The 24,489-nt window shown below is 52.0% G+C and overlaps 3 protein-coding genes across 19 annotated transcripts; 1 reads left to right on the forward strand and 2 right to left on the reverse strand.

Annotated features, from left to right (window-relative positions):
• Positions 1 to 852: 852 nt before the first annotated feature.
• Positions 853 to 15,133, reverse strand: BAG6 (BCL2 associated athanogene 6). 14 transcript variants are annotated; one of them, XM_030803213.1, is made up of 26 exons: positions 14,869 to 15,133; positions 14,104 to 14,224; positions 11,940 to 12,057; positions 11,630 to 11,826; positions 11,342 to 11,395; positions 11,108 to 11,182; positions 9,412 to 9,647; positions 8,226 to 8,355; positions 7,239 to 7,436; positions 6,776 to 7,028; positions 6,350 to 6,427; positions 6,132 to 6,239; positions 5,907 to 6,019; positions 5,715 to 5,799; positions 4,657 to 4,943; positions 3,940 to 4,231; positions 3,604 to 3,773; positions 3,367 to 3,420; positions 3,148 to 3,250; positions 2,932 to 3,056; positions 2,620 to 2,766; positions 2,476 to 2,535; positions 2,213 to 2,356; positions 2,024 to 2,131; positions 1,328 to 1,474; positions 853 to 1,051 (listed from the first exon to the last, which is right to left on the reverse strand). In XM_030803213.1, the coding sequence occupies exons 2-26, from the start codon at positions 14,209 to 14,211 to the stop codon at positions 956 to 958; spliced, it is 3,486 nt and encodes a 1,161-aa protein (XP_030659073.1). In that variant the 5' UTR covers positions 14,212 to 14,224; positions 14,869 to 15,133; the 3' UTR covers positions 853 to 955. The 14 variants fall into 14 exon arrangements, with proteins under 14 accessions (XP_030659073.1, XP_030659068.1, XP_030659069.1 ...); XM_030803208.1 differs by having other exon boundaries at positions 5,715 to 5,802; XM_030803209.1 differs by lacking the exon at positions 14,869 to 15,133 and adding an exon at positions 14,696 to 14,837 and having other exon boundaries at positions 5,715 to 5,802.
• Positions 15,134 to 17,709: 2,576 nt separating this feature from the next.
• APOM (apolipoprotein M) lies at positions 17,710 to 21,265 on the forward strand. 4 transcript variants are annotated; one of them, XM_030803280.1, is made up of 6 exons: positions 17,710 to 18,550; positions 18,940 to 19,101; positions 19,691 to 19,764; positions 19,854 to 19,952; positions 20,099 to 20,197; positions 20,541 to 20,675. In XM_030803280.1, exons 1-6 carry the CDS (start codon positions 18,540 to 18,542, stop codon positions 20,564 to 20,566), a joined length of 471 nt encoding a protein of 156 aa, XP_030659140.1. In that variant the 5' UTR covers positions 17,710 to 18,539; the 3' UTR covers positions 20,567 to 20,675. The 4 variants fall into 4 exon arrangements, with proteins under 4 accessions (XP_030659140.1, XP_030659139.1, XP_030659138.1 ...); XM_003272102.2 differs by having other exon boundaries at positions 18,370 to 18,550; positions 18,940 to 19,094; positions 20,541 to 20,681; XM_030803279.1 differs by having other exon boundaries at positions 20,099 to 21,265.
• C22AH6orf47 (chromosome 22a C6orf47 homolog) lies at positions 20,806 to 23,189 on the reverse strand. The gene has a single exon (XM_003272104.4). The coding sequence runs from the start codon at positions 22,440 to 22,442 to the stop codon at positions 21,561 to 21,563; it is 882 nt and encodes a 293-aa protein (XP_003272152.1). The 5' UTR covers positions 22,443 to 23,189; the 3' UTR covers positions 20,806 to 21,560.
• Positions 23,190 to 24,489: the final 1,300 nt, after the last annotated feature.

The raw sequence follows: 24,489 nt of genomic DNA on the forward strand, positions 1-24,489 counted from the left end.
AAAGTAAGGGATGGGGGGGGTTAGGACTTCAACTGCATCTCAAAGGGACTAGCAAAGAATTTGCAGCCATGGGACTTCAGTCCTTTATGATGAACTAAGGGGAAAAATCTGTTAAGGCCTCAGCGTTGGAGCACATTTAAGGGGCTCTGAATTGGATAGACCAATTCCAGCATTGTCAAACTAAGTGGGATTTCACATGGTAACGCCGCATGCTAGTTATGCTAAGACTATACTTAGGTCTGCAGCTGCTCAGAAACTTTTTTTGATGGGTAATTTGAGAGCTCTATCCTAGCGTGCACCTGGAATATGCTCCCAACTCAAAATACAGGTCTTCTTTTATTTACAAATAAAGTGCTTTTGCACAAAAAATACATCAGGCCGGGCGCAGAGGTTCACACCTGTAATCCCGGCACTTCGGGAGGCCAAGGCGGGTGGGTCACAAGGTCAGGAGTTCGAGACCAGCCTGGCCAATATGGTGAAACCCTGTCTCTACTAAAAATACAAAAATTAGCCGGGAGTGGTGGCGGACGCCTGTAGTACCAGCTACTCAGGAGGCTGAGGCATGAGAATCGCTTGAACCCAGGAGGCGGAGGTTGTAGTGAGCCAAGATCGAGATCAGGCCACTGCACTCCAGCCTGGGAGACAGAGTGATACTCTGTGTCAAAAAAAAAAAAAAAAAAAAAAAAAAAATACATCAAAACTGGCTTGTACAATTTAGCGTGCTGGGTGAACAGAACAGTGTCCATATGCTTACGAGGAGATACTACAAGCTTTCTGGTACTCCAAGGAAGTACTGATTTAAAAAACAAGTTCACACAAGATTAAGGGACACACTACTTAATGGAGACAATGTAGAGAGAAAGCAGCCAGAAAAATCTGACTTTTATTTCTTAAATACTGTGAAGGAAGAGGGGGGAAACAGTCCCCTGATGAGGAAGGGCCATAGAGCAAAGAGCTAAGGATCTTCAGCAAAGGCCCGCTGGGCATTGGGGAAGCGCTGGGGACTGTAGTTGGGGTCTTCCTGCAGTCGTTTTTGTATATCAGACCGGAGCTAAAGAGAAAAAGCAAGCTGGTTGGAGAAACGCTGGCCAAGTCCCTATGATCCCAGCAGGCACGTGAGGCTGTCCCTCAGAAGCTAACATTTCCCCCACCAAGCACACTGTCAAATAGCCCGTCAAGGCACTGTCAAGCCTTCCCAGATGCCAAAGGGGAAAACAAATGGTAGCACCAGGCTGACCAGTTCATCGCTGAAGGGATCCAGGGAAGAGGGACCGTAGCCCAACCCCTCCCACTAGACCATCCCTATTCTGCTTCAAGGTGGGGGCACCTGCTGCCTGTAGCTCTCCTGAACCTCTGGTGCCTCCAGGTCCCGGCTCAGGCTCTCGGGGCTCGTCAGGGGCCGAGCTCCGGCCGCCTTAGCTGCCCGGCTCACAGCCTCTGAGAGAAGCAGCTGGGGGCCCTCACCCTGCATCGTCTGGGGGACAGGGGGTTGGGAGGGAAAAGAGGATCAAAGTCAGATCCAGTGCCACCATCTGGCTCACCCTTTCCATGAGTCAACCACTCCACTGAGTCTCCATGCTAGTGGAGAGAGGGGAAATAGTGTCCAGGATGTGGTTTTTACAGCAGAAATGCTCTCCTAATTCTCTCTGGCACTAGCCGAAACCAAAGTGAATGTGCTTGAACGTGGTCTTCAAAACGAGAGGCAGAAGGGGTCAAGCCATCTGGGATTCAGGGCTAGGTAATCCACAAGAGGAAACCCACCTTAAAGGAAAATGGGATCTAAGCACATGGGGATTAGGCAGCTGAGGAACTAATACAGGACTGCTAGCAAACAGACTAAGGTCAAGTCCTGTATGGTTATGCAACAACCAAGAGCAAGTCTAAATCCCAGAAAAGTTTCCTCATTAAATGAGGGGAGGGGAGACTGAATAACAAGAGCTCCCACCATCTCCACATAGTTTGATTCCAGGCATGACGGGGAAACCTGGATAGAGAGAGAGGCGTAGGGAAGAGGAAAACCAACCTTGCGTCTCTTGGCAGGCATACCACTGAGGTAGGCATCACTCAGGGGGGGCTGTGGTTTCACCTTCCGCTGGCTCTGAATGTCCTGCTGGATAATAGGGACCCATTCCTGGGGAGGAAAAGATGAGAAAATAGTAATGTCCCTGACTTTCAGCTGCCATGACCCACTGGATTACTTCCTGACACTTACTGGGGGGACTGCAGCTGCCCAAGGTTCTGTCTCAGCTGAAGCTCCATCCTGTTCATCCCGGGAGCCCCCCTCAGGAGCAGGAGGTGGACCTCGGGACATGGCCTCTTCTGCTGTTGTTCCAGGGGCTGGGGAAGCATTCTCCCGCTGGGTGTCAGATGGTGGGAAGAGCCAGGCTTCAGAATTTTTAGCCTCCAAACCTTTCTTCTCCCCCAGCCTTCCACTCCACATTATCTGGCCCCTCAACCTCCCCCTCTCCAGAGTACCTGAGGCTCAGGGGAAGCTCTTTCTGCTCCCTGAACTTCCATTGGCTCCTCAGGAAGTGGCTGTGAAATTAAAGAACATACTTCCTCTCAGATCTCTCCAGTTCTCTCAAGTACCCTGAGCCCATTGCCCAACAGGTCCCTTACCTGGGGGGGATCACCAACCCTGCGAACGTATCTGAGAATGGCATCGGGGCCTACAGGCATGTGCTCCAGTACCACCTGAAGCCTCAGTCCCATCATAGTGGTCAGCCAGCTCACCAAGGAGGGATTCACTCCACGAGACATACGACGCTGAGGGGCAGAAAGCAGATTTAGAACACAAAACCCTCAACCACCTTTAGAAATATATTAGATCCAGGTTATACAATGTCAGTTTAGAAAAGAAAAATGAAAACTGCAGAGAATGGAAACCTCAGGAAACAAAAGGCTAAGGACCTGGGGCTAGGTGGTGCTTACAATTCGGCCATTGATAACAGCAGCAAGCTCCATCTGCTGTCCCCCCAAGCAGTGCAGGTTCAGGGCCAGGCATTCAAACAGGCCTTGGTTACACAACTCCAGCAACCGGGCCCCAAATCCACTATCTGTGGGCAAAATACAAGGAGGGAATGCTGGCACGTGGCAGCCCTGCACATGCAACAGGCCCCACTTGCCCCTGCCTAGCCAGCCCCTGACCTGTGCAATGCAGCACATGAGCAGCAATGCTATTAAACTGCTCTTGGAGAAATTCCAGGTTTGTCCGGATGATGTCCACACCTGGCTGAACCTGCACCAAGGACTGACAGACAAGATAACACAAACATCCCAAAATCAGGAATCATAAGACTGGGAGCGGAGGAGGCAGCTGCCTTGACCAGACCCAGGAGAGGAAAGGAATAGAGAAGGGTTACTCACAAAACTCTCCCGCACATACTCTTCTAGCCCCGTGATCAGTGTGTGGGTTGCCATCTGTGGAGGAAACAGAACAGGTTTAGTTCAAAGCCTCAGTCCTCCCAAGACTTCCACGTGGACCCCAACAAGTCCAGGGCTTGTGTGGGGGCAATTGGAGCTTTACCTGGCAGAGAAGCAGTCAGAAATAAGGAATAAAATGTGCAAAGGAGGAGAGCTCTGGGGCCCCTGGCCTTCATTTACCCGGATGTTACTGGGTGTGGGTTCCTGACCACCCAGGTAGTGCTGGTGGAAGAAGGATCGCAGCTGGGGCTGGAGCCGTTGTAGTGGCTGGAAGTGCCCATGGAGAAGCATCACTACGTCCACCATAGAGAAGTTCTGGCACAGAAGAGAGAGCAGGGCCCCAAAGAATCCTGGGGGACAAGGGCAGATGTTAGCAACGGCCTTTACCACCTGGCCTGCCCACCCACAACCAGATCATCAACCTCATCCCACCTTGGCAAAACCCCTAAACCAAGGCCATCTACTTTCCTCTGGCTGCCCCTTCCTGGAGCAAGCCAAAGCATCCCTTTTGCTCACCAAGGGCCCCATCAGCTCCAGGCTCAAAGATGTTGCTGGATCCACTGAGGCGTTGTATGAAGGCAGCAATACTTTCACTGCTGCCAGCCCGAGCCCCCAAGGAGCCCAGCAGGGAGCTCAGCACACCCTGCACCACTGAAGTAAAAAACTCAGGTGACAGGCTCTCAAGACCCAGGCCTCCAGGACTCCCTGCGCCACCAGAAGGGGAGCCTGGTGGGGGCATGGTCTGCTGCTCTGGGGCAGGTGGTGGGGGTGGAGGAGGTGGGGGTGGTGGAGGGGCTGTCTGTGTTGCCTGGCAAATAGAGAAGGAACAAAGAACAGAAGGTGAGGTGAGAATGCAGACACACAGAAATAATACGGCATCAAGAGGGCACAAACCAACGGGTCTGGGAAGATGGGGAGTTACATTCTGATCTTCACTGCTTAAAGCAGAAGTATGGTAGGTATTTAACAGTCAGGCAGCACAACTACCTACCTCTTCCTCTGAACAGGTTGTCAGAAAGCAGTGACACTAATTACTATACTTTCTTTTTCTAAACCTCATTTTCTTCATCTTTAAAATGAAAGGTTCAGAGTCAATGAATTATTCCCAGAGCCCCTTCCCCTAACATGTCACTAGGGGCTCTTACCTAGTGGTTATATAATGGCAAGAAGGTACCACTGCCTGGCTGGGCCAGGGGACAGGAAGGTGAGGTGAATGGCGAGCCAGCCACTCACCTGCAAGAAGTCAGTCATGCCCTGGAGAAAGGCAGGGACACCAGGCATCGCCACAGTGATGGTGGGAGAAGCCACACCAGGCCCTCCAGCCCCCGGCCCTGCAGGCCCTAGCAGGTTCCCCAGAAGCTGAGAGAATTGAAGATCAGCCGTGGAGGGTTGAGGGGCGGGTGGAGGCTGGGCAGGCCCCCCAGGAGCGGGGCCAGCTGTGGTAGCTGTGTTGGTGGTGCCAGCACTGGCAGAAGCAGTGGCCGGGGCTGGCGGTGGAGCCATACCTGGGGTCCCCTGAGCTGTAAGAAACCAAAAAAAGAAAGCTGGGCTGAGCATGGTGGCTCTCGGCTGTAATCCTAGCAACTTTGGGAGGCCAAGGCATGAGAACTGCCTGAGCCCAGGAGTCTAGGCCACATAGCAAGACCCCATCTCTACCAGAAAAAAAAAAAGACAATTACTAGCCAGGAGCTAGTACTGCTAGCTACTCAGGAGGATGAGGTGGGAGAACTGTTTGGGCCCAGGAGTTCAAGGTTACAGTGAACTATAACTCACTGGATTGCACCACTGCACTCCAGTCTGGGTGACAGAGCAAGACTCTGTAACTTAAAAAAAAAAGAAAAAAGCTGGCCGGGCACGATGGCTCAAGCCTATAATCCCAGCACTTTGGGAGGCCGAGGCGGGTGGATCACAAGGTCAAAAGATCTAGACCATCCTGGCCAACATGGTGAAACCCCCATCTCTACTAAAAACATAAAAAATTAGCTGGGCGTGGTGGCATGCACCTGTAATCCCAGCTACTCGGGAGGCTGAGGCAGGAGAATCACTTGAACCCGGGAGGCAGAGGTTGCAGTGAGCCAAGATCATGCCACCGCACTCCAGGCTAGCAACGGAGTGAGACTCCATCTCAAAAAAAAAAAAAAAAAAAGCTGAAACCTGAAGACAAACAAGACACTACAGCAGCCCCACTCCAGGAAAGCAGGAACCAAGAAAATACGGAAAGAACTGGAAAGTGCCAGTAAGCAGACTAGGAAAGGAGTTGAAAGTCTGAGTGGGGAAGAATGAAAACTCACCCACAAGGACTGGCTGCATAAGAAGCTGCCCCACAAGGCCGCTCACCATCTGGGCCAACGAGGCATTGGTACCCAGACCGGCGCCCTGCTGGATAGAGAGCAAGGGAGAACTTCAGACCTGCCCTTCCATGCACCACCACAGGAGTCCCTGCCTAGACTGTTACGCACTAGAACTCCCCGACCCTTGCTCACCAGTGTCCCAGAGACTGGGGGCCCTCCAGGATGGGAAGGCCGAGCCTGTGGAGGAGTGGGCCGGGCAATGACCACCCGGGTTGGAGCTGTTGGGAAGCCTGGCACCTGCTGTCCTGTGGGTGGCAGAAGAGAGAGACCGAAGAGGGCTGAGGGCCAGGCCCTTGCCAGCCAGCTGCCACCATGGACTGTGCCCCACCTCCCAAGCCTCCCCTTCCAGGTCATTACCTGCGGCCGCGGAGGCAACAGCTGCCACCATGGCCTGATGAGTGATCTGGTGGGCGACGGCGTGCATGAACTCAGGGGGCAGGGAGGGCAGCTGGATGAGGGTGGAGCCTGGGGGGCGGGTCTGATGTAACCTTGAACCTGGACCCCTTCAACCCACCCACTCAGCCCTTCCCCTTCTCTACCCAGAGCTCAGCCTGCCCTGATGCCCTCACTCTTACCCACGGTTTGGCCATGACCAGGGGGTCCCAGGGGGCCAGTGGGAGCACTCGGAACACCACCAGGCTGTGTGCCAGAATCTGGGCAGGGAGACAGAGACAGTGGCCCTGAGGTAGGCAGGGCCAAGGCCTAACTATATCCTTCTGAGATTAGGCATACTTCAGGCCCATAATCCCCCAATCAGAAAGCCTGCCTTTCCCTCCATCTAAACAGGGAAAGGTGCTCCCTTCACCACACAAACACACCTCCAAAGACAAAGCAACCCCCACACCCCCCAAATCTGTCTACTAAAGCTTCTGCTCTGGTCCCCAGGCTACCACCACCAGCATGGGCCTCTCCCTTCCCCACCCTGTTCCCTCACACCTCAGCATGAACCTCCCTCATCATGCTGATCCTGCTCTTCTCGCCAGCAACTGATCCTAACTCACCTTGAATGTTCATGTGCATCATGACCACGGGTTCCACACTCTGGTGGGAAATCCGGATGACCCTCGGGTGGCTGGTGGCTGGTGGGGGAGCTGGACCTGGCGGGGGAGCCCCCTCAGCTGAGGACTCGACATTGGTAGAAGACGGAGCCACGGATGAGGCCTGCCCAGGACCAGGGGGAGGTGCCTCCGCATTGGGAGTTGGCGGGGGCCGAGCCCCATTTCCCGTCATGGTCACAGTGGTTCCCACATTGATCTGAAAAAGACAGATGGACAGGCAGAAGTGAGAAAAATACAAGAGCCTAACCAAGAAAACCTCATGAGAAACCTCTAAAGTATCTCCAGCCTCCATCACCATGTTTCCAAAGTCTCCTCCTTTCCTAACCTCCTTCAGGCCCAGTAGCTACCCTGGGTCACTCTATCAACACCCCTCACTCTCCCTCAGGCCAGACTCCCTTTAACCCACCTGTATGGGAATGGCTGCCTGCTGGAGCACCATGGGGGTGGTGTAGTGAGACATAGGCCGGACCACATGCAGGTGTCGTGGGGGCGCGCAGGCCAGATTGCAGCGCAGGTCAGACAGTGCAACAAAGGTGTTGCCCAGCAGTCGCAGGCTCTCCCCTACCAAGTTGATCAACCGCTGATCCTCCTCCCGGCCCTCGTGCTGCACACACCAGCCAAACACAAAATGGCAGAAAATATCAAGCTGGAGTCCATCTCACTAATAAAAGCAATAATGCCTACTGAGAACACCATGTCCTCCAAAACTTTCAGTTATATCCTTGAAAGTTTGTATGTAGACCAAGTCTTTGCAAATAAATTATATCTTATTCACATAAGGAACATCCTATTAAAACACTACAATGAATCAGTAAGTCATCATATACTGATCTCCTTTACTTTAAATTTTCTAAATTCATTCAGGGGCACAAGGGGTACGAGGACAGTGCTTACAGCAAAGATTATCACCTTCTCTGTAAGGGAGGAAAAAATCACTTACAGGTTTAGAGGGAAATTGTTTTGTTGCAATGTGTGTTTTTTTGTTTTGTTTTGTTTTGTTTTTGAGACAGTCTCGCTCTGTCACCCAGGCTAGAGTGCAGTAGTGCAATCTCGGCTCACTGCAACATCCTCCTCCCGAGTTCAAGCGATTCTCCTGCCTCAGCCTCCTGAGTAGCTGGGATTACAGGTGTGTACACCACTACGTCCAGCTAATTTTTATATTTTCAGTAGAGATGGGGTTGCGCCATGTTGGCCAGGCTAGTCTCAAACTCCCGACCTCAGATGATCCGCCCACCTTGGCCTCCCAAAGTGCTGGGATTACAGGCATGAGCCACTGCACCTGGCCCTGTTGCAATGTTTTTCGAGGGAGGGAAAGAGTTATCTGTATTTCAGCCTGTTCTGTTTTGGGAGTACTGGGGCTGAGGAGAAAGGGCAGGGCCATCAAAGGGCTCACATTGTTATTGTAGTCCGTGGTGGCAGCAGCACCCAGAACCTCGTAGTAGCGCTGCAAGAAGGGCTGGAGGCGACTCTCCAGCCGCTGTAGCTCCTGGAGCACCTCAACATACTCCGCAGGTGAAGGATGGCTGTGGACAAACCCAAGGGGCAATGAGCCAAAGCTTTCCTCAGATTCCCACCCTCACAGTCAACAGGGACCACATGTGCCCTCTTTCTCTCTGGTCTCCCAGAGCCCTGGCCCAATCCTTCTCTGGACCAGCAAAGCTTCTATTCTCTTCAACCTCCGCCTCCCGGGTTCAAACGATTCTCCTGCCTCTGCCTCCCAAGTAGCTGGGATTAAGTTGCCTGCCACCACGCCCGGCGAATTTTTGTATTTTTTTTTTTTTTTTTTTTGCGATGGAGTCTCGCTCTGTCACCCAGGAAGTGGCGCGATCTCGGTTGACTGCAAGTTCTGCCTCCCAGGTTCACGCCATTCTCCTGCCTCAGCCTCCCGAGTAGCTGCGATTACAGGCACCCGCCACCATGCCCAGCTAATTTTTTGTATTTTTAATAGAGACAGGGTTTCATCGTGTTAGCCAGGATGGTCTCGATCTCCTGACCTCATGATCCACCCGCCTTGGCCTCCCAAAGTGCTGGGATTACAGGTGTGAGCCACCGCGCCCGGCCTGTATTTTTTAGTAGAGACAGGGTTTCACCATGTTGGCCAGGCTGGTCTCGAACTCCTGACCTCAGGTGATCTGCCCGCTTCGGCCTCCCAAAGTGCTGAGATTACAGGCATGAGCCACTGCGCCCAGCCAAAGCTTCTATTCTTTACTCCCACCCATGAGAGGATGGGGAGAAGAAAATGAACTGCTCCCACCCTCCCCACCACAATCCTGCACCTACAATGATGAGAGACTAATTCTAAGAAAGAGAACAGGCCTTCATGAACTCAAAGGAGAATTCTGATTGGGCTCAGGAGATACCATTTGGATTTCCTTGCCGTAGGGAGAACAGCAGTTCTTCTCAGCTGCCTGTCCTAGCATCATTTACCTATACCGAGAGCACCCCTCCTCGCCCCTCAGTGCTAACCCTTCAACTAAGACCTCCAAGTAATCCTTTCCCTCCCTTGCCATGGTTCATTTCCTTCTCCCCATACTTCACTTAGGATTCCCCACTCCCTAAAGATTCCCTCCATCTCTCACTTGGGTGCGTTTGTTTCCGGGGCAGGTGTTGGGCCCGCTGGGGCTGGGCCAGGAGTGAGCTCCGGGTTCTGGGCTGGGGCACGCTCCTCCACTTCTTCTGCCTCCATGGGCTCCCGGGGAGGTGCTTCACTTTCAACTGGTTCTGATGTTTGAGAGCTCAAGGCTACTGGCTCCGAGGTCACGGCCGGTGGCTGCGGGGGCGGCTGACTGTGCTGCGGTTGGGGCCCTCCTCGACACTGAAGGTAGGGGAGAGTCAGGATACCAAAGGCAGGATAAGACTGCTGCAGAGGATTACTCTACAGGAGACTGAACAGAGAAAGTATCCTAACTAGACTCCCTGAAGGCATGGCTCTGCAATTTTATCTCTGACTCGCTAGCAACTAGCATAAGACTGACATGAATTAGATGCATAGTAAGCATCTGTAATTTTTTTTTTTTTTTTTTTTTGAGACAGTCTCGCTCTGTTGCCCAGACTGGAGTGTAGTGGCATGATCTCAGCTCACTGCAACCTCCGCCTCCCAGGTTCAAGAGATTCTCTTGGCCGGGCGCGGTGGCTCACGCTTGTAATCCCAGCACTTTGGGAGGCCGAGGCGGGCGGATCACGAGGTCAGGAGATCGAGACCACAGTGAAACCCCATCTCTACTAAAAATACAAAAAAAATTAGCCAGGCGTGGTGGCGGGCGCCTGTAGTCCCAGCTACTCAGAGAGGCTGAGGCAGGAGAATGGCGTGAACCCGGGAGGCGGAGCTTGCAGTGAGCCGAGATCGGGCCACTGCACTCCAGCCTGGGTGACAGAGCAAGACTCCATCTCAAAAAAAAAAGAGATTCTCTTGCCTCAGCCTTCCAAGTAGCCAAGACTACAGGCACGTGCCACCACACCCAACTAATTTTTGTACTTTTAGCAGAGACAGGGTTTCACCATGTTGGCCAGGCTGGATTGGAACTCCTGACCACACGTTATCCCCCTCCCATGGCGACCTAAAGTGTTGGGATTACAGGCGGGAGCCACCACGCCCAGCCACAGCATCTGTAATATTTGTAAATAAATTTCTAACAAAGAGTAGAGATTGGCCGGGTGCGGTGGCTCACGCCTGTAATCCCAGCACTTTGGGAGGCCGAGGCGGGCGGATCACGAGGTCAGGAGATCGAGACCATCTTGGCTAACATGGTGAAACCCCGTTTCTACTAAAAATACAAAAAATTAGCCGGGCGTGGTGGCGGGCACCTGTAGTCCTAGCTACTCTGGAGGCTGAGGCAGGAGAATGGCGTGAACCCGGGAGGCGGAGCTTGCAGTGAGTCGAGATCGCGTCACTGCACTCCAGCCGCCTGGGCGAGAAGCGAGACTCCGTCTCAAAAAAAAAAAAAAAAGAGTAGAGATTGTGGTTTCCTTTCCTCCACAAGTTGGTTTCCCAGCCTCCACAAGTTCAGAGTGCGGAATCCTTTAATTGAAAAGAGATGCCATGAGACAAGTCTGAAACAAACTCCCCAGATACCAGGCACCAAGAGGATTGGCAGAAATGAGAGAGCCTCACAAAGATACTTTTTTTGCCCAAAAGAATAAATACTGCAGATAAGACTAGATTATGAAGGCCAAACCCTATGGATGTGGCCAGTGAAGCCCTAACCTCCAGGCTGAGAGAAAAGGGAGAGGGAGCGTGGGGAGAGACCCTAGCCATAGCCAGCCTTGCCCACTTACCTCCATCCGGGATAGTAAGGTCTGTATATCCCTGATCATGTGCTGAGCCATCACCAGCCGTACCCGGGGCTCACTCTACAATGAGAGAAGGTTTATCAGGGTAGGTTACAGATGAAGCCGTGAGTTCTACCACCTACTAAATCAAGTCCCAGCCATCTCTCAGCCAGGTCCACCCCACCTCCCAGCCCCCTTCTCCCAGATCCCCTTCCCTGACCCTCGGAGGCCCCTCAATACCTGAATCGGGGCCTGTTCCATGTTGATGTGAACATCCACAGCAGAGCCGTCACTCTGGGGAAAGGGTAAGGGAAGTTGTTCTGGGAGAAGCCAACACTAAGGCCTCCATACCTCCAATTCATTCCCTGGAGCCCCACCCTCTTTTCTCCTTAAAGACTGAGACCAATAGCACACCACAGGGCCCCCTGAACCCAATCTAAAGATGGAAGCATCTATCTCACTAATTCCCTGGTGCTACCACAACCAAAGCTACCCACAAAAGCCCTCCCCTGTGGAACATAAGCTTACAGGAAGATTGAAGGTTCCAACCATGACATAGCTGTTGGCATTCCGGTCATGAACAGAGGCCCCAGGCCCCCGAGTACCAGGCGGGGGTCCCCCACCATGAGTGGCTGAGGCAGACCCCGTCCCAGAAGACGCCCCAGAAGGGAGCTGAGTCTGAGGAGGAGCCCGTTCCACCAGGTGGATAACCTTTCCCCCGACATCTGCAGAAAAATAGACACACACCAAAACATAGTGTGAACAGGTAAACCCATGGACTCAGTTCATCTCTCCAGACAGCAGCCCCAACCTCTGAACTGCCTTCCAGTCCCCTTACTGTATTCCTGAAGCTTCTTATCATCTTGCAGAACTCGTCCCTGGTAAATGAGCCGTTGTTTTTCAGATGGGATGCTGACAGAGGCAGCAATGTGCTCCTTAAACTCTTTTACATTCATCTGAAAGGAAGAAGAGGCATGCACAGGAATGGAAAGAATGGAGGAAAGAGGAAGAACAAAGACAACCGAGTTGTGGAGGTGACGGGTAAAAACCACCACAGAATCACTACCCATTTGTCTTGACTGTGAGATAATTACTGTGCAAACCCTTAAACTAAAGTAACAGCTGTCAAAATACGGACAATAAACTTGGCTGGGTGAGGTGGCTCACGCCTGTAATCCCAGCACTTTGGGAGGCCAAGGCAGGCAGATCACATTAGGTCAGGAGTTTGAGACCAGCCTGGCCAACATGGTGAAACCCCTTTTTTACTAAAAATACAAAAAAATTAGCCAAGCATGGTGGTGGGCGCCTGTAATCCCAGCTATTAGGGAGGCTGAGGCAAAAGAATCACTTGAATTCGGGAGGCGGAGGTTGCAGTGAGCCGAGATCGCATCACTACACTCTAGCCTGGGTGACAGAGAGGGACTGCATCTCAAAAAATTAAATAAATAAACTTAATGAAGCTCAGGTTATAGATCCAGGAAAAATAACACGGATGAAAAACAAAAAAAACCACATGGACATTATATTATCTACCTGGCACCCAAGGGAATATGTGTCTAGAGACATCAGTGACCCCTTTCCAAACACAAGATGATACCAGTTTATTTACCAGACTCTCCTGCGATTTCCAAGATTAAAAAATGGCAAAGAAGATGGGGTCTGGTATCAGGTTAATGAAGAAAGACTAAGAAGATAAGAAAGTAGCAAAAAACGTCCCAGGCACAGTGGCTCACACCTGTAATCCCAGCACTTTGGGAGGCCGAGGCAGGTGGATCACCTGAGGTCAGGAGTTCAAGACCAGCCTGGCCAACATGGTAAAACCCTGTCTCTACTAAAAATACAAAAATTAGCCAGGCGTGGTGATAGGTGTCTGTAATCCTAGATACTCAGGAGGCTGAGGCAGGAAAATCACTTGAACCCAGGAGGCAGAGGTTGCAGTGAGCTGATATTGCGCCCCAGCCCTCCATCCTAGGCAACAAGAGCAAAACTCCACCTCAAAAAAAAAAAAAAAAGCAAAAAGAGAAATATTTTTCCTAACTACAAACTGACTCTTGGGAAGTACCACAGTATTTATATACATCTAATCACAAGTCTATATATGGCTTTTTTATATACAGGTAATATCACATTTTACAAAACCATGGACCACCCCACATGCAATTTGTCTCCAAGTATTACAGGAATAAAGACAAAGATACAGATAGCTGTGTCCAAGGCTTTAAGCTCAAGAGACTCAAGCTATGCCACAAAAATTAGTAATTTCACTCAACAGTCTATCAAGGACCTATCTCCATTATGGGTTCTGATTTCTACCCTTTAAAAACACAGCATAGACCTGACCAATTTCTATCAGTAAGACACACTTGCTTCGGGTCCCTGTGCTGTTTCCCTTCCCAAAGGCCAGAGCCATGCCTGTCCCTTTGGGTTGGGGTCCACCCATGATGATGACACACAGATTCTTCCTTCCTCTGTATTTCCCTCTGCATTAAGTTCTATCCATGTGGAGGACACAACAAAATCAGCCTCACTCACAAAACATCAGAAAACGTTCTACTGGAATACGAACAAAGGGATCAATAAAAAGAAAATCTGAAGCCAGGTGCAGTGGCTCATGCCTGTAATCCCAGCACTTTGGGAGGCTGAGGAGGGCAGATCACCTGAGGTAAGGAGTTTGAGACCAGCCTGACCAACATGGTGAAACCCCGTCTCTACTAAAAATACAAAAATCAGATGGGTATAGTGGCACACGCCTGTAATCCCAGCTACTCAGGAGGCTGAGATAGGAGAATTGCTTGAACCCAAGAGGTGGAGGTTTCAGTGAGTCGAGATCCCGCCACTGCACTCCAGCCTGGAAGACAGAGTGAGACTCCATCTCAAAAAAAAAAAAAGGAAAAAAAAGAAAAGAAAATCTGGTGACCAGAAAATCAGGCTCATCTCTCAGGCTAAGGGGCCTAAATGAGGAAAAGCCAAAGGTGTCTTCCAGAACTACTGAGGTGTCTCACCTGGGCCCCCACAATAAAGGTCCGAGTTTGAGAGTCCAGGGTCTTCACCAACACCTCCAAGCTGTCAGGCTCCTCCACAGCGGTACTGGTACTATCATTAGGCTCCATGGCCGACAGGTCTCTAAAGAACGAAGGAAGGAAGGCCCGCTGTTGCCCAGACCAGAGTGTACCCGGAAGACTCCCTAGCATTAATCCCTGCCCCAATACCTAAAAAGTTTCTCCTGCACACACATACACACATTCACACCTGTCCCCATCCCCCTTCTGATTCCGGGGCACAGGGAGAGAAACACAAAGGGCAGGAGATCGACGGCACAGGGAGCTGGAGGACGAGAGGTGGGAGGGGCTCCACGACGCCAATCACAATTAGCAGGGAGCCAGTCAGATTAGGAAGGAAGCACGAGACCAGAGACTAGTGTCATCACCGGTCACGGCAGGACAAGCACCCCAGAGGTCGGAAAATCCTGGGACAACGCGAAAACGGTGGTCGCCCCACACTCTGCGGAGAAAGTGGTTTCGCGCACGCGCGCCACGCCCATCGAACCCTCCTAACTCACCATAGACCAGAAACGGCACTCACGGGGCGACGGACCTGCTAGCTGACTGCCCGCGTCTGCTGCCTTCCCACGGTGTTCCAGCAGAACGGCACAACTAACCCACAGCCAAACACAAACACACACACACACACAAACACACACACCCCCACCACCCCGCGGCTCCGCCCCCGACTTCCCCATGGACCGTCACTTCCGGTCTCCCCCAAACCTGCCACCGACGGCCACTTCCGTTTCCCCGATAGTATTTGGGGATCTCGAGGCGATACTTCCGGCTCCCCCCAGGTCCCCAAGCTTTACTTTTGTGGGGCACGACGAGGAAGTCCGCAGCCCCAAACAGTGAGTTTCTGACGGCGAATCGGGCCGCGGAGAGGGAGCCGAGGACCCCGAGGAGCCGCCACCGCCGTCGCCCGGGGGACCGTACTACGCCTGCGTGCGTCGCACTACGGATGCGTAGACACTTAAGCATCGCCCCACCCCCTCCCCCCGCTGGCGGCGTTCACGTCTGTGCGCGCGCTTGAGCGCTACAAGATTGAGGTGGCTACCGTAAATGCCTGAAAAACAATCACCAGCTGGGACTCTACCACTGCCTCGAGAGGGGCTATGGACGGTCGTATGGACCTTGGACTTTGGAGATGGGGTATTATGCCACATTAATCTATGTTTAAATCTTGGCAGGCTGAGAATTTCAGGCGGCACTGTCCTAGCCAGCTAAAACTCTTCTCCACCCTATCGCCCTCGCTGCGCTCTTTCTTCTGTGCCTCCGGAAGTTACTCTTTCAGTAGGCGTTTGGGGGCGGCACTGGTCGATTTTGTTCTCGGTTGCTTGGTTGGACTAGATTTCGGTTCCGCCGGGTGGGCGTTTTAAGGGCTGTGGGCGTCACATTCGTCGGTGTGTGGCCGAGGGGACATGACACGTTTTAGGAAAACCAAACGTGCTACTAAGTTGAAGGACTTTTGTCAGGAAAAGAGGCGCCTCTGAGTTTGAGAATTGGGAGCAAGTGGAGTACGAGTGGACAGAAAGACAAGACCCTGACCGTGGGGAATTTAAAGGCCGGCCAGCGTGCTTCCGAAGGCCGGGGGTGGAGGCATTACCGCCTCTCCGTGCCCTCTTCTCTTAACCTGCCCTGGGACAAGGGCCTCGGCCCCGCGAAACTGCGAGTCCTCCAGAAAGACACATCGCTGCTGGGGTGCCCAACCTTTCTGGGATTCGTAGTTTATACCCAGGTCCTGGTTATGTTTTAGTTAAGAGTTCTAATAAGCAGCTGTTTAATGAGCACTTGTGCCAGCCCATATACTACGGGTTTTGTGTATTATTTTAAAAAGCCTTTTAACAATGAGCCTTTAACATTTTTTAGGTGAGTACACTTAGACGAACATAAGTGTCAGAATTGACAAATCCAGGCCTACGGGACTCCAGATCGAGCACTTGTAATTTACTGCCCCAATAAAAAGCTGTTAACATTTTAGCTTTTTTATTTATTTTTTTGAGAGAGGGTCTCACTTTGTCGCCCATGCTGGAGTGCAGTGGCGCAATCACAACTCACTGTAGCCTCTCCCTCCCGAGCTCAACAGATCTTCCCTCCTCAGCCTCCCAAGTAGTAGGGACCACAGATGTGCACCACCACACCTGGCTAATTTTATTTTTATATAGAGATGGGGTCTTGCTATGTTGCCCAGCCTGGTCTTGCACATTTGGCCTCAAGCAAGTCTGCCACCTTGGCCTCCCAAAGTGCTGGGATTACAGGTGTGAGCTACTGTGCCTAACCACATTTTAGCTTTTTATTACAAAAATTTTCGGCCAGGCGCAGTGACTCACACTTGGGAGGCTGAGGCAGGTGGATCACGAGGCCAGGAGTTCAAGACCAGCCTAGCCAAAATGGTGAAACCCCGTCTCTACTAAAAATACAAAAATTAGCCTGGCGTGGTGGTGGGCGCCTGTAATCCCAGCTACTTGGAAGGCTAAGGCAGAGAATTGCTTTGAACCTGGGAGGTGGAGATTGCAGTGAGCCGAGATCGCGACGCTGCACTCCAGCTTGGGCAACAGAACGAGACTCCATCTCAAAAAAAAAAAAAAAAAAAAAATTCAAACACTACACCAAAATAGAACGGTATAATAAACTCTAATATACTGGTCACCCAAATTTTGTTTTTTAACTAAATCGCAAGCCTCACCCCTCGGCAAATTTTTTGTGGCAGTCCATGGGATATAAATTTATCAAGCTAGGTGTGGTGGCTCATGCCTGTAATCCAACACTTTAGGAGGCCGAGGTGGGCCGATTGCTTGAGCTCAGGAGTTTAATACCAGCCTGGGCAACATGGTGAAACTCCGTGTCTACAAAAAATTAGCTAGGCGTGATGGCGTGCACCTGTAGCTCCTACTCGGCAATCATCTGAGCCGGGGAAGTCAAAGTCATGCCTGGGCGACAGAGTGAGACCCTGTCTTAAAAATAAATAAGTAAATAAATAATCTATCGAGGAAGCCCCACCTCTCACAGCATTAACTGCTCCAGTCACTTGGTGCTATCCAATGACAGCCTATTTGGCAATTCTTACTGCCTATTATTTGAGAACTTATTACCCCCCAGAAACTAAGTGCTTTGCAAACATTACTATTAATTATAGCAAATATATACTTTGGACTTACCATGTGCAAGTCTTTGCTAAGGGCTTTATGTGCATTATTTCATTTAATCCTGTGAGACTGATGATTTGCCAATTTTACAGATGAAAAAACAGACATAGTAGTTAGGGGTTGGTGGTGTTTTGTTTGTTTGGAGACAGAGTCTCACTCTGTCGCCCAAGCTGGAGTGCAGTGGCACAATCAGGGCTCACTGCAGCCTCGACATCCCAGGCTCAAGCAATCCTCCCTCCTCAGCCTCCCTAGTAGCTGGGACTACAGGCGTGTGCCACCACATCGGCTAATTTTTGTATTTTTTGTACAGACAGAGTTTTGCCATGTAGCCCAGGCTGGTTTTGAACTCCTGGGCTCAAGCCATCCGCCCACCTTGGCCTCTTAAAGTGCTGAGATTACAGGCATGAGCTACCTGCCCTGCTTGTAGTTAGGGTTTGGACACATTCTGCCTGACACCAACATCTATCCTAACAGCCAGATTACATAGCCTCTTTGTAGTAATAAATGTTGAGTGAATGTGTCAGTGAACATTGCCAGGGTATACATATTTTTTTAATTGTAAACTAAAGAGAGCAATCCACCGTGCCCCAGCACCTGCATCATACCTGCTCTAAAGCATTTACCAAGTTGTATTGCAATGGTTTGTCTACACAGCTAGTTTTCCCTGTAACGACTTCCTCAAGGCCAGGGGCTATGTCTTACTCGTTTTTTTATGTCCCCAGGGATTAGCTAGTTCTTGGGAAACAACTGGGACTTGGGGCTCAAAACAGTTTGCTAAGTGAATGAATGAGAGGCCCAGTCAAGCTACTTCCCTTCAGTGCTGCACAGTGCAACAAATAACCAGCTCAGATACAGGTTCAAAGACCACAGGCTTCTCCCTGGACAGCTCAGCTCTCCTCATAACTCCTGAGAAACCCGGGACATGCCAGGGTGTACTATGGAGTGGTTGCATCCGGAAGAGGGGGAGGAAGTCCCAAACACTAAGTAATCCAGGTTTGGGTTGGAAAACAAGGTTGAAGTTACTCATTAGCAGGTGAAAGGGTCAAGGGTCGAATGCAAGGGAGCTGAAAGCAGAGTGGACTAAGCAGCCAGTAGGGGAGAGAGCAGTTAAGGCACACAGAGCACCAGCTCCCTCCTGCCTGAAGATGTTCCCCCAAATTTGGGCAGCTCTGCTCTACTTCTATGGTATTATCCTTAACTCCATCTACCAGTGCCCTGAGCACAGTCAACTGAAAACTCTGGGCGTGGATGGGAAGGAGGTATGGACTGAGATTGGGGGAAGCCTGTGGTGGAGGCTCTGAGGGACTTGGGTGGATGGCCTAGGATGACTGGAGACCATCTTGGGAAAGGAAGGGAGGAAGGGGGTGTGAGTGTTGTAATAATGAAAGCAAGAAGAAAAATATCAGTACTGTGGCCATCAATGCAGAGGCATGGCAGAATTGGGGGGTGGAGTGGTTACCCAGGTTGATTGGGGAGGGGCAAAGAGGAAAAGTCATTTAATGACTCTGTCATGGTTCCAATCCCCAGTTGGAAAGAGGAAGGCAGCCAACACCTCTACCCCTAAGTCTTGCTGTCTTGACTGATGAAGAGGTTGAACCTATCCTGTGCTGGAACCCACCCTCTTTTGCTCCCTTCATTGTCTCTCCAGTTCCCAGAGGTCCACTTGGGCCAGTGGTACTTTATCGCAGGGGCAGCTCCCACCAAGAAAGAGTTGGCAACTTTTGACCCTGTGGACAACATTGTCTTCAATATGGCTGCTGGCTCTGCCCCGATGCAGCTCCACCTTCGTGCTACCATCCGCATGTGAGTGGTAAGGAGGCAGAAGCATCACTGGGTTCAGTCTCTGCCCAAGGTGTGAGAATCCACCCACCAACAGCTGGCCTCTTAGCTGGTATATCTACTATGCTTGGCCCACGGAATTCAGTGGCTGTATTAATTGCCATCTGGAGAAAGATGTGCCTAACCAATGCCTGGTCGCTTGAAACCCAAGGAGAGCTGGGCTTCAATAACAAATACAATGGAGTAAATAGAAGCTGGGACAGGCCAGACATGGTGGCTCACGCCTGTAATCCCAGCACTTTGGGAGGCTGAGACGGGCAGATCAGGAGGTCAGGATATCGAGACCATCCTGGCTAACACAGTGAAACCCTGTCTCTACTAAAAATACAAAAAATTAGCTGGGTGTGGTGGTGGGCGCCTGCAGTCCCAGCTACTCAGGAGGCTGGGGCAGGAGAATGGCGTGAACCCGGGAGGCAGAGCTTGCAGTGAGCCGAGATCGCGCCACTGCACTCCAGCCTGGGCGACAGAGCGAGACGCTGTCTCAAAAAAAAAAAAGAAGCTGGGACACTGTGGTTGGGGTGATGCTCATTCCTTCCTCCTTGCCACCACCACCTCTGCAGGAAAGATGGGCTCTGTGTGCCCCGGAAATGGATCTACCACCTGACTGAAGGGAGCACAGATCTCAGAACGGAAGGTTGGTTCTTCCCAGCCCTCACCCTCCCCAAGTCCCTTGAGCTTGGTTCTGCATCTCTGTTCTCATACTTCTCCCACCTACCTTGACAGGCCGCCCTGACATGAAGACTGAGCTCTTTTCCAGCTCATGCCCAGGTGGAATCATGCTGAATGAGACAGGCCAGGGTTACCAGCGCTTTCTCCTCTACAGTGAGTAGGGATACGAGGCAGGAAGGGTTGGAGGGAAACAAGGGAGGGCAGGAGAACTCCTCGCTCTGGGTCCTATGACACCCTCCCAGGAAGAGCTAGGTGCTTCCAGGGGTTTTGACTGGCCTGGCCCCACCTTGCCCTTCCAGATCGCTCACCACATCCTCCCGAAAAGTGTGTGGAGGAATTCAAGTCCCTGACTTCCTGCCTGGACTCCAAAGCCTTCTTACTGACTCCTAGGAATCAAGGTAAGGGGTTAAAGTCTCACAAAACAGGATTAGGACTCACCAAGTCTTCTGGTGTTACAGGGTGAAAGAGGCTCGTGTGATGTCACCGGAGGGATGTGGCTAAAGAGCTGTGATGTCACCTGAGGGAGGCAGGATGGGTTCTGGGCTACTCAAAAGAGAGGTTTCTGAGTTTGCACTGGATAAAGGGGGCAGAGGGTCATACGTGGAGGGAAAAGAGCCTTAGAGACTCCCCTTTGACACAGGGAATGAAAGAACATGTTCTCCCCCACCCCATTACTATCAACTTTGCTTTTCTCCCTGGACTTCCCTTCTGTCCTCTTCTTTTTCCCTCCTCCCATCACAGAGGCCTGTGAGCTGTCCAATAACTGACCTGTAACTTCATCTAAGTCCCCAGACGGGTACAGTGGGAGCTGAGTTGTTGGAGGGAGAAGCTGGAGACTTCCAGCTCCCACTCAAGATAATAAAGATGATTTTTCAAGCCTCATCTCATTCTGGGGTTTGTCTCCAGACGTCATTCCCACTCCTCCCATTTCAACACTCCCCCTGGATCCTCTACCACCTAAACCCCCAGCTGGACGGTGTCAGGAAGAACAGAGTGGCAGTAACTCTCATTTTGTAGTGGTATATTTAGGATTTGATGTGACACAATTATTTATTGCTGAGTGAGCAAACCCTTAGCCCCCAAGTGGGGACTACAGGCTTCAGTGCTTCCCCCACGCTGCCTGAGCTACCAGCCCTTCTGCACTGGCCCTCCTGCCAATACTGCCTGCACTGTCACCACTCCCTCTGGCTCCCATGATCACCAGATCCGCCCTGCAGGCTCCCTGTCACCTGTGGGGCCCTATCCAGACCCCCTAATCCACTTGCCTAGCAGCCCCACTCTTCCCTCGATGGCTCAGATCCTGAGATCCAAGGAACATCCTGGGTTTCCCAACCACTCTCTTACTGCAGAGGTCTGTCTATCCTGCCCTGGTCTCCTCCACCCCAGGAGAGTTTTGAAAGGTAGAGAGGACCCTTTGGTCTTTGTTCTCCACCACCACACTTTTTTTTTTTTTTTTTTTTTTTTTTTTTTTGCTTCTAAAAAGTGGAAGTGGAAAAAAAAAACAAAAAACTGAAGGTGGGAGAAAAGTAAAAGCAAAAATAACAGCTGGTGAATCGAAGGGCAGTGCCCTCACTGTCCATAAACACAAACACCCTAAATAGCTCTGTTCTCTCCTGTGTATGAAGGGGGGCCCTGCACCCTCATACTCTGGGGTTTCTTCCCCATCCCTGAGGTCCCTATGCTTACAATTTGGGTCATGCCTCACACTTTTCTCCTAAAGCCCACACTCTCTTCACCCTTTGCCCCCACCCCACCCCATGGTCACAGCCCCTTTCCTGGGTCTCCCCTCTGCTCCTCACCCTCCCTCTCCAACCCCTCACTCTCCCAGTCAGTGGCCTCCTCATCCCCACTGGGCTCCCGGAGGCTGACAGCCAGCACCAAGGCCTGCAGGAGACCAAAGAGGCAGGCAAAGTGCAAAGGGTGGGCAGTAAGTAGGCTCAGAACAGCATGGAGCCCATGCAGGGCAGCCAGGAAGGACAGTAGGCCATGTAACCAGAGGCCCAGCGGTCCACGCAGGCCCAGTGTGTCCAAGGCTGCCCGCAGTGGTCGTGAGCACAGGGCCAGCAGGGCAGAGGCCAGCAGCTCCAGCAGATGCAGGGTCAGGTTGGTGGAGATCTGCAGACACTCCTCTGGGCCCCCCAAGTACCGGCAGGGAGTTCCTGGTTCCCCCCGCAGCCAGCCCAACAGCTTCTCACGCCTACCAGGTTTCTCCAATGGGGCTCCTGGCCCAGGGACGCTCAGTCCCCCTTCAGGGGACACCTCTGGTCTCCTGGTGCCACCTGAATCCACATGATCCCATCCGAGTTTGGGACTGGCCCCTCCAGCCTCCAGTCTCCCAGACTCTTGAGTGCTAGAGATAGGCTGGTCCCACTTGAGGGAATCCATTCTTTTGCTCCCTAGCTGCTCAACTTGGGGCTCCTTGCTTGGTTCGGAAGCAGCCCTAGAAACCCTCAATGCCCCCGAGTCCTTGGTCTTGGGATGCCCCACATCTTCCATGGTTTCTGGGGCACTATCCCAGTCACTTCCTGAATTCTCCGAGGAGCTGTCCACCCATCTGGGTTCTGGGTCAGGCGGGTCAGGCCTCATTGGTTTCCGGCGGCCCCAAGGGCGAGGTAGCCAGCCACCAAGCCGTCGCAGGAACATGGCTGGGGTGGGTAATGGGCCCCCAAATTCTGAGGCTGCTTCCTGGCACTACTCAGACTCTCAGGATCGCCTCAGAAGTCAGAGTCTTTCTGGCTCAGAACAGGTATTTGCCTGGTGATGCAGTCCTACTCTGAATTCAGAAGTGGCTCCTCCCTTCTCTGAATGGTCATGCAGCCTCAACTGTGGCAAGTGGTTTGCTTCCTCTTCAGTTCTGGGGTAAAGGGAGGCATACCCAAATTCATTCACCATCCACACCCCCACAATCTGAGATTCCAAGAATCTCAGATCTGACAAGGCCTGGGTCAACACCAGAGAGTCCTCTCTCTGTTTCCGGATTTCCTTCCCAGCAGGCAGCACCCCAAGTTTCACTCACCAAGACCACACCCCAAGGTGTCCCAGAAACTGGGGAGGCAGTGCTCCATCCAATAAAGCAGGCAGGAAGGTGGCCCCAGGTCCTAGGTGCTCCTGGATCGTGTAGTCTTTAACTGCTGCCCCAAGGGACCTCGAGGAATAGGAATTCTCTTTGTTAGGAGGTGGAATGAAAGTGTCCAGCAAACTCCAGCCAGCAGCGTTCGTCCCTTGATTTAGAGGGCTGTGATTTCTAGAAAGTGGCCCGACTGGCCCGCGAACACGCAGCGGAGACGCGGCCTCCGCAAGGTCAGAACTAAGATGTCCTCGGAGATCCCCGGTCGCGAAGCAAAGCTCCGGCCTACTTCGGGACCCACGCGTCCGAGCGCTGTGCGCGGGGACCGCGGCCTCGGGTAGCCGCCGGGAGCCGCGGAGCCCGGAAGCAGCTGCACCAGGACGGGAAGAACCGGCGGGGGCGGTGCCGCAGCTCATGGGGCGGACCCTGCGAATCGACCGCCCCCGTATTCCCCGCGCTGTCCGTGCTCGCCGGACCGCGGGGCGTCAAACCGAGATTAGAAAGGACCAGGACCTTAATATAAATTCAGCTCCCCGTTTTCTCATGCTCCCCTAAACTCGGTCGCCCCCTACAGCCTCCTGCCCCTGGGTTCTTCCCCACATCCCCCACCACTCCTCCATTTCGCATCCAAGGCTTTCCCAGAAAGGAAAAAATAAGAGTCTTGCGACTCGAACAGCCCTCCCCTGCCCCTCTCTGCAAATTTTAATGCCTGGATTTCATAACAGTGAGCTCTTCTTGTGCCTACCACCTGGCATGAGCAAGACAAGGGGGTGGGTGGTGGGAGAGTGGGGAAGTGTGGGAAAGAAAAGTGTAGACAAATAGGTGGAACGAAGAAGTTTGACTTAAAGTTTAGATTTGGAGGCTAGAATTCTGGTCCCAGTTCAACTAAGTGTACAAGCTTGATAATTGTGGACCTTCCTATCACATTGGCCTCTTCCAGCAAAACCCTACCCATTCTCATCTCTAGAGGCCTTCTTTGACTTCCCTTATCACCCTGTATTATAATATTTGGTAACATGGGCAGGGAGTGGTGGCTCATGCCTGCAACCCCAGCACTTTGGGAGGCTGAGGCTGGCGGATCACCTGAGGTCGGGAGTTCAAGATCAGCTTGGCCAACATGGAGAAACCCCGTCTCTACTAAAAATACAAAATTAGCCGGGCGTGGTGAAGCATGCCTGCAATCCCAGCTACTTGGGAGGCTGAGGCAGGAGAATCCCTTGAACTCGGGGGGCAGAGGTTGCGGTGAGCAGAGATCATGCCATTGCACTCCAGCCTGGGCAACAAGAGCAAAACTGCGTCTCGAAAAAAAGAAAGAAAAAAATTGATAACATGGCTGTTTCCCTCTCCAGCTGTGAACTCTTTGAGGGTTGGGAATGTCTTTATCTGTATTCTTGGCACATAATATATGGACTTATGTTTGTGAAATCAGTGAATTGACTGTAGTCAGGGAACACCTCCTGGGGGAAGTGAGACTTGCATGGAGCTAGGCAATTCCTGGCCCAGGGGAGTTGAAAGAATAGGTGGGGGACTCCCAGGAGGGGCTGGGACCTGAAAGTGAACCCAGATTGGAAGGGAGGTGACCTTATTATGCCACCTGGAGAGGCTGCCCCTTCTGACTCAGGT

The sequence above is a fragment of the Nomascus leucogenys genome, chromosome 22a (assembly GCF_006542625.1).
Source record: "Nomascus leucogenys isolate Asia chromosome 22a, Asia_NLE_v1, whole genome shotgun sequence".
NCBI classification, from domain to species: domain Eukaryota; kingdom Metazoa; phylum Chordata; class Mammalia; order Primates; family Hylobatidae; genus Nomascus; species Nomascus leucogenys.

Coding starts and splice junctions, on each gene's coding strand:
- BAG6 (XM_030803208.1), bottom strand. CDS start 14,211: ATGGAGCCTAATGATAGTACCAGTACCGCTGTGGAGGAGCCTGACAGC. Junction 11,827..11,939: donor TAAGAAGCTTCAGGAATACA/GTAAGGGGACTG, acceptor ATTTTTCTGCAG/ATGTCGGGGGAAAGGTTATC. Junction 5,803..5,906: donor CCCCAGTCTCTGGGACACTG/GTGAGCAAGGGT, acceptor CTCTCTATCCAG/CAGGGCGCCGGTCTGGGTAC.
- APOM (XM_030803278.1), top strand. CDS start 18,437: ATGTTCCCCCAAATTTGGGCAGCTCTGCTCTACTTCTATGGTATTATC. Junction 18,551..18,939: donor TGGGCGTGGATGGGAAGGAG/GTATGGACTGAG, acceptor TTGTCTCTCCAG/TTCCCAGAGGTCCACTTGGG. Junction 19,095..19,690: donor CTTCGTGCTACCATCCGCAT/GTGAGTGGTAAG, acceptor CCACCTCTGCAG/GAAAGATGGGCTCTGTGTGC.
- C22AH6orf47 (XM_003272104.4), bottom strand. CDS start 22,442: ATGTTCCTGCGACGGCTTGGTGGCTGGCTACCTCGCCCTTGGGGCCGC.